At 42.3% G+C, this 7755-nt stretch overlaps 1 protein-coding gene across 1 annotated transcript; it reads left to right on the top strand.

The window, feature by feature from the left end:
- Positions 1 to 1398: 1398 nt before the first annotated feature.
- LOC108897045 (ubiquitin carboxyl-terminal hydrolase 37) lies at positions 1399 to 5462 on the top strand. Its single transcript, XM_018696427.2, has 15 exons — positions 1399 to 1519; positions 1690 to 1845; positions 1947 to 2128; positions 2217 to 2569; positions 2684 to 2831; positions 2922 to 3205; positions 3334 to 3465; positions 3584 to 3707; positions 3804 to 3955; positions 4053 to 4152; positions 4251 to 4327; positions 4431 to 4554; positions 4655 to 4715; positions 4815 to 4969; positions 5111 to 5462. Exons 4-15 carry the CDS (start codon positions 2337 to 2339, stop codon positions 5111 to 5113), a joined length of 1593 nt encoding a protein of 530 aa, XP_018551943.1. The 5' UTR covers positions 1399 to 1519; positions 1690 to 1845; positions 1947 to 2128; positions 2217 to 2336; the 3' UTR covers positions 5114 to 5462.
- Positions 5463 to 7755: the final 2293 nt, after the last annotated feature.

The raw sequence follows: 7755 nt of genomic DNA, 5'->3' as shown, positions 1-7755 counted from the left end.
TTCTGTCTGGTCAGTGAAATGAAGCAGATTTTTTTTTTTTTACCCCCTTCCACGTGAAACAAGAGGGCAATCCCAAATGTTTCAAGTTTCAGGACAGGAAACTCCAAGAGAGTACACCAAACCTTTTTTAAAGTATTTTGTAGACAGTCAGGTAGTCAGCTTTGATAAAGGCCATCTGTTGACATTACCATACTCTCATCAGCACTGACAATAACTCTGTTACAACCTGTGAACACTAATATCTCATTTCACACAGTGGTGCACTGACAACTACTTCCAGCTGAACGTGGACATAACAAAAGAACTAGTTTCCAGCTTATCAAATACACTTCACACTGGACTGAACCCCACCTTCATCCATCCACAATAAGACAGTTGAACAGGTCAAGAGCTTCAAATATGTTGGATTAATGACAATAAACTCAGCCTTTGATCAACACATCACTGACGAGCATAAACAATCTCAGAATAACAAACTCTGAGAACTTTCTGTTGCCTCTCTCCTAATGTTGCTTTACAAAACTATAAATCAACTCATCCTGTTGTTGTCTCCAACAAACTCTAAATTATCAGGATTACATGAACTGTTTTCAATGCCTCATGCTCTATGTGTCAGCTGCTCTACTGCTGTATATGCTAAACACCTGTCATACTTGCTGTAGTTGTTAAAAATGTCATTTCAGAGCTGTGTATCAACCGTGTACCACTGAAACACAAGAGTCCAGGTACATTGGTCTGGAGGGGAATATGTGAATAGGTAAGTCCTCCACCTTTCACTTCATCCTAACACATTACCACAATTTAAGATGTCAACAAACAAACTTTCCTTCTTGGGGAACTGCAATAAGAAACAGGATAGGGGACCAGGTCCTGCAGGTCTACGTGATTTTATAATATTGTTTTCAGTCAATAGTCCTGCTCAAATCATAAAATCACAAACATGTTTTAAAAGGTTAAATCCTAAATTCATATGTATATAATATGTAAATATATGGCAAATAAATATACGAATATATGTTTCTCTGCTGCAGTCACTGAGGATGTAGAATTTGTAGAAATTGTTTTAATTTTATGAGTTTGTGACAGTAAAAGTAAAAAAAAACAACAACTTTAATCTTTCACTAAAGCACAGAATTTTACTTCAAGGAGACTTCTTGTTGAATAGTTTCACGTATTTGTTTATTTAGATATGATGGAGGAGCTGCTTGTTCATCAAAAATCTACTGATGGCAACATATTTGTGAATCATTTATCTTTATCTGTCTGTGGCATGCATGTATTTTATGATGAATTCTCTCCATTCTAATTTATTATAATTCTAATTCTAATTCTAATTCTATTTCATCATGTAGAACACTATAGACCCTCTATGTTCACACTGATTCCGGTATACACATTTCTTACCTTCACTTCAGTGCAACTGAACTTAGAAGAGCATATACACCTTTTTAATTTCACACAAACTTTATTTTATCTCGACAACATCAATCTCTGCAAGATGTTTCGCAGGAGAAACAAGGTATACACCTGATTTTCTTTTTCCTCAAGTGTTAAGTTAACTTTGTGCTTTGTGACAACTGGTGCTGAATTTTGAGAAACTTGTAGTTTTTTTGTTTCTATCTGTCTGTGAAGCAGCTGGTTGTGTGTCTGTCACATGTGATCACATGTGGTTTTCTTCATTTTAAACAGAAAAAACATAGAACTAATGTAGAGGAGGACCATAAACAACAATCTGTGGTCCCCAACGCCTCTGCCACCTCTACCACCTCTGCCACCACAGTCCCAGCACTGACAGAGACGCCCCAAGAAAAACCTAAGAAGCTTTTCTGGTGGCGTCGTAAGAAGGTCTGTTCAACAGAGCTGAATATTTATTCAATATTAAATACTGTTGCAGTTATTTGTGTTTGTCTTGTATTTAACTTTATTCATGTGTTTGTACCCAACAGAAGACCAAACGTCAGACTCCTGTGGCAGAGGATGTGGCAGGAGCAACAACTGTCCCCACAGACAAGGAGTGTGAGGGTGAAGCTGGAGTCCATGAGGCCTCACCCTCCCCTGTCACTACAGTGTCTGTGGACAAAGACCTGGCAGAAGATAAAAACGAGTCATCTTCTGCCACAGAAAAGAAGTATGAGATTGTTTTATCTCCACTTGGTTTCATTACTGTGACTGGACCAAACAATAGATTAAGCATCTTTGTGTCCTTTTATCACCAGTATTAGCACCGTCCAGGAGGAGACCAAGGAGGAGAGCGCTGTCCAGGAGGACACCAAGGAGGAAACCGTAGTCCAGGAGGAGCACCGAGGAAGAGAGCGCCATCCAGGAGGACACCAAGGATGAGAGCACCATCCAGGAGGACACCAAGGATGAGAGCACCATCCAGGAGGACACCAAGGATGAGAGCACCATTCAGGAGGACACCAAGGATGAGAGCACCATTCAGGAGGACACCAAGGATGAGAGTGCCGTCCAGGAGGAGACAAAGGAGGAGAGCCATTGTCCAGGAGGAGACTCCAATCACCCCTGACGAAGAAGAAACGAGCCTTCCACCTTCTGCCACAGACAAGAGGTATGAGGTTCTTTGACTGTCTGTTTCTATTTCAGTTGACTGACCATATTATATTGTGTTATATTGACTGGACCAAACAGTAGAATAACCATCTTTGTGTCCCTTTATCATCAGCACCATCAAGGAGACCAAAGGTGGTGAAGCTCAGCAGGAAGCTTCACCCACCACAGATGCTCCAGTCTCAGCTGGATCGGAGACTGGAAAGAAGACCAAGAAGAAGGGGAAGTCTTGGTGGCGTCGGCTGTTCTTCTTACGCCGAAAGGTACGTCTCACAGAGACGCTACCAAGCTGTTAAATGTGGAGTCTGCATGTTATGGCTACATTTAACTTCTCTTGTGTTTATTCCTAAAAGAAAAAGGTGGAGTCTCCAACTGAGGAAGAGGAAGGAGCTAAGAACAGCCCTCCAAACAGCGAGTCAAAGAAAAAAGACTGTGATGACAACAGCAGCAACAAACAGCTGAAAGCTGCTGTTAACAACACTGGCCCTGACAGAAAGCAGTCGACTCCAACAGGCCATGGTGGGAGCGTACAGGAAGAAACCACCAGCCCCGGCCTGTGGACAAAAATATCCAGACCCTATAGGAACACTGCATCCAGTAGGAGAACCCTCTCAAGAGAGGAGCTGGACTGCCTTGGGTAAGCACCGGCAACAAGACTCAAACGTGCCCACTGAATGTTTACATATTGTTTTTATATTCTAGTTTAGTTTAGTATGAGTCTTCATCTCTGAAGTGACTTTTATCCTCTGTCCTGTGGTGTTGAAGGTTGCCCAACCTGGCACAGACCTGCTACATGAACTCCACCCTACAAGGCCTCCTGACATTGACTGGTTTCGTTCAGGAGGTCCACAGACAGGAGAGGGTGTGGAGTTCAAACAAGAACGCTAAAATTTTGAGGTACAGCACCAGACACTCTCACACAGACGTTATTGCTTCGTCCAGTAATGATACAACATGAAGCAACGTGACTAAAAAACAACTCTCTCTCTTCTCTCTTTGCTTTTGCTGCTTCCAGAGGGTTTGTGGACGTGGGAGCCTGCCAATTCTCTAACATCAAGGCAGTGAAGAAACAGGTCCTGAAGACTTTCAAACGCACAATTTCTGACTCAAACTCAGAATTTGCCGACAACAGTCAGAAAGTAAGAACACTTTTTAATTACGATACACATTCTTTTTTAAACTAGTTTTTAAACTTTGCATCATTACAACTTTCTTCTCCATCTGTGTCTGTGCAGGACGCCCATGAGTTTCTCAGCTGTGTGCTGGACATGCTGAGGTCCCTTGCGTTTGACCTTCAGACAGCAGCGGTCGACATGGGCATCAGTTACACCTGCCCTGTCGGTGCTCATATCGCCTTCCAGATGCTGAGCACAAGGACCTGCAGAGGGTACGAACACATGGTCACACGCATTTTTCTCAGGCTGTGGAGATTCCTACATCTGTTTTTGGTGTATTTTCATTTGAATTGTCCCTTTATTCTGCAGATGCGGTATCCAGTCCACAAGGGCGGAGGACTACATCAACCTCTCCCTGGATATGCTGCCTGGACGCACAGTGGACAAGCTCCTGCAGGAGTACCTGAAAGTAAGAGTCAAATTTCTTTGAGTTTAGTGTGATTTTAACCCCCAACACACTCCATCCTCACACTCACACCTGCTTCTTCCTCTTGTTCCCTGCTGCAGGAGGACCAGCTAGAGTACAGGTGCCAGTGTGGGACTGAGGATTCAGCACAGCGCTACTCATTCCTGACCCTGCCAAAGTGAGTAACATCACATCCATCACAAACGGCCTAAAACCTGACCACAGGTGTCTTCCTCTGTCAGTTTCTGATCCAACCCTCTTCCTCCTCCTTTTCCTGTCAGCGTGCTGATCCTCCAGCTCAAAAGATTCAGGTTCACCAGCTCCTTCAGCCTGGAGAAGGTTAACAAGCCTGTGGATCTGACACGGGAGCTGTTAGTGGATCTGGATCCCACCTGCACCACACAGGTAAAGTAATGACACAGCCTGTTAGATGCTCTGAACCTGCAGTGAAATGAAATATATCTGTGTGTGTAGCTAACCATTGCTAGCTGTTGCTATTTTCTAGACAAAGACTCGCTACTCTCTGGTGAGCATCGTCAGCCATTTGGGCCACACAGCTCACTCTGGTAAGTGTTTGGTTGAAACTGAGTCCACTCTCCAGGTTTGAGAATCCAGCTCCTCTTCAGATGTGTCATTAACCAGTGTGTCCCCTCCTCTCGTCTCAGGCCATTACATCTGCGACGGTGTTCACAGAGAGACATCCGGAGATGTGACAGACCGTTGGCTGACCTACAACGACAAGCACGTCAGTGAGACGACGGGCACCGCTGCCTGTCGCCAGCGGCAGAGGACGGCCTACCTGCTGTTTTATGAGAAACAGGTAAGAGAACAGCTCCATACACAAACACATACTAACTGTATTTCATGTGTTGGTTTACAAGATGCAGATATCAGCAAATCAGCAGGATTAGTTAAAAACTCTTGACACTATGCTGATGACTGTTGTTTGTATTTTCAACAGTAGCTTACCCCCCCAATCTCCTAACCCCGGACCCTGGAACCAGCGAACCCCAAACCCTTGGAGTCCCCCCTCCCCTCTTCTCCCCCCTTTCTCTCTCTCTCTCTCTCTCTCTCTCTCTCTCTCTCTCTCCCCAACCGGTTGAGGCAGACAACCACCCACCCTGAGTCCGGTTCTGCTCGAGGTTTCTGCCTATTAAAAGGGCAGTTTTTCCTCGCCACTGTTGCCTAGTGCTTGCTCAGGGTGGGAATTGTTGGGTCTCTCTCTCTCTCTCTCTCTCTCTCTCTCTTTCTAAGTAATAATAAAATAAAGAGTACGGTTAAAAAAATGCCTTGAGATAACTTTTGTTCTGATACTGTGCTATGTAAATAAATGTAATTGAACTGAATTTAATTTGTTTGTTATTTGGTTTTCTTTCTTTGGTTTACATTTCTTAAGATTCTTTACATCTCATCTTGTGTTCATTCAAATGTCAAGCAAAAATAAACAGCACCAGCCCCATCATACCTCACCACCGCTGTACTTAGTTCACCAACACAAGTAAAAACAGGCTTTTGCTCACTTGAGGATCTGCTCTACACCTACACAAATACTGTATTTGACTTCTGAGAGAAAGAAGAGTTTCTGCAGAGCAGTTACTCCAGCTATAGTTTCAGTTGCTGTAACACACTCCTATGGAGACAATCTTATGCAATGCTACCCTCTACTGGACACAGTCATGCTACTTACATTTGAACATCCACTTCTTACAGTGACTAATCCACATGCCTCATACTGTGTGTTTGTGATATGCCAGTTTTTTATATGTGGGAATCTGTCCTTCACACTTATGTTTTTGCACTGTATGTAGTATACATGATTTGTAGTCAAAGAAATTAACTGCAAATCAACTTTCCAGTTGAATAAAACACAACATTGTGTGGTAAACTAAAAATGATCACATTAAGATGTTAAAATGGAGTGGTGCCTTGTGGTTTTAAATTTCTTTGCATGTCATTTTTTTGTTCAGTCAAATGTCAAGTACTTTCAGTCTTGGTCACATGAACTGAAAAACCCTGCCTTTTTTTTTTTTTTTTTCATTACTTACAAAATGGAAAACATGACAGTGCAGTAAACTGTTCTGCCTGTCTGCTGCAAGACGTGGACACACAGGCACCTGTCAGTATCTGCTGCCAATGGTGAACGCCAGACTTCTCACCAGATGGCTGTGAGCAGCTCGACCAATGAGATGCCATGAATCCAAATTAGTATCCAACCAGTTAAAATGAAACACATTTTAAAGTGACTGCGGTGGAGAGCTGCCTGTCACTGTCTGTAAACATCAGCAAAATAGGCGTGATTTTCAAAGCAGCTGAACATGATGTTAAGATAAATAAAAGAAGAATCTGTTGTTTTTTTGTTTTGCATTCCTCATCTTTCAGTCCTTCAGTCATTTGATTCCATGTTACTATAAAAAGAAGATTCATTAATGAAGGTTTCATATTATGTTACACATTAATATCATGTTAACACTTGAATTCGTGCCAGACCCAATGGTAAGTAACACACAGTCCTGCAGCTCTGTGCAGATTTTAGGTCATTGCTCTTAATTTCCAGCATAACAGTCTCAGGTTGCACTGCCATCTCCAGTAAACACACTCAGACAAGCCAAGTGCAACCTACCAAACAGAGAGCCCAGAGGGCAGACAGCCCATGTGAACCACTGACTGGCAAAGAAAGTGTATCATTCAGACAGGGGTGTGTCTAGAATATTTTGAATGGGGTAGTCATGGGGTTGCAGAGAAGAACCAGTCATTAACTGATAATGTATTAATGCGTGCAAGAGGATGTAAATTTCTGATTGTGCATGCATTCATTAACATGCAATTGGATTTATGATCCATTTTAAGTTCAACTTCTATCTGACTTAACATTTTAGGCTCAATTTACATTTATTGCCACCTATAGCAGTAGATTAGTGCAAGAATAAATGTGCTTTATGTGTTTATTGTATTGTAATTACAACCAAATACTGATTGACAATAATCTTAACCACTCTAATAGAAGATAAGCTCATACTGAAGTATTGATACATTATTTATATTAATGTTTAGTGTCAGATTTCACCTAGTTTTTTGTTTTTATGCCCTTCAGCATCTGCTCCTGTTCAAATCTGAAGTGTATTATTATAGTAATGGTTATTTACTCTCTGGCATGTGCCCTACATCTGCTGTGTTTACAGCTACAGAACAACCACCCCGTCGGCCGCGTGCCTTCAGAGAGGACAAGCAGAACAAATGACGTTACTATGCTGCGAGCACGTTGAACTGTGCATGCAGGGAATTGCCGCAGCCGTAAATACGAGGCAAACGGCGCAACACGAACAGCCCCCAGCGTGACTGTTGTGACACTCGACAGGAAAGATTTGGTGTTTTCTTGGCAATACATGTAGGTTACGGCTTTTTCAGGTGGTTTGCCAAACCACCTATAATTTGAAAACATCTTATAATAATAAGGCAATTTTAGGCACAACTTTTAAGGGACGATAGGAAGAACTGGTCAAAATTAATATAAAAAAAGAAAGGTATAAAAAAAAAAACAACGCATCTCAACTTATGCTCCACTTACTAGCTTTTTCTCTGGAACTTTCAATTGCATCTGGCAGTCAG

This window comes from Lates calcarifer, linkage group LG14 (assembly GCF_001640805.2).
Source record: "Lates calcarifer isolate ASB-BC8 linkage group LG14, TLL_Latcal_v3, whole genome shotgun sequence".
Lineage (NCBI taxonomy): Eukaryota > Metazoa > Chordata > Actinopteri > Centropomidae > Lates > Lates calcarifer.
Note: the sequence above shows the minus strand (reverse complement) of the source record. Positions and strands in the feature narration are given on the sequence as shown.

Bases quoted from the DNA above. Each gene is read 5' to 3' on its own strand.
- LOC108897045 (XM_018696427.2), top strand. From the start codon at position 2,337: ATGAGAGCACCATCCAGGAGGACACCAAGGATGAGAGCACCATCCAGG. The intron at 3,708-3,803 runs GTAAGAACACTT...GTGTCTGTGCAG, and splicing joins TTGCCGACAACAGTCAGAAA to GACGCCCATGAGTTTCTCAG. The intron at 4,716-4,814 runs GTAAGTGTTTGG...CTCTCGTCTCAG, and splicing joins GGGCCACACAGCTCACTCTG to GCCATTACATCTGCGACGGT.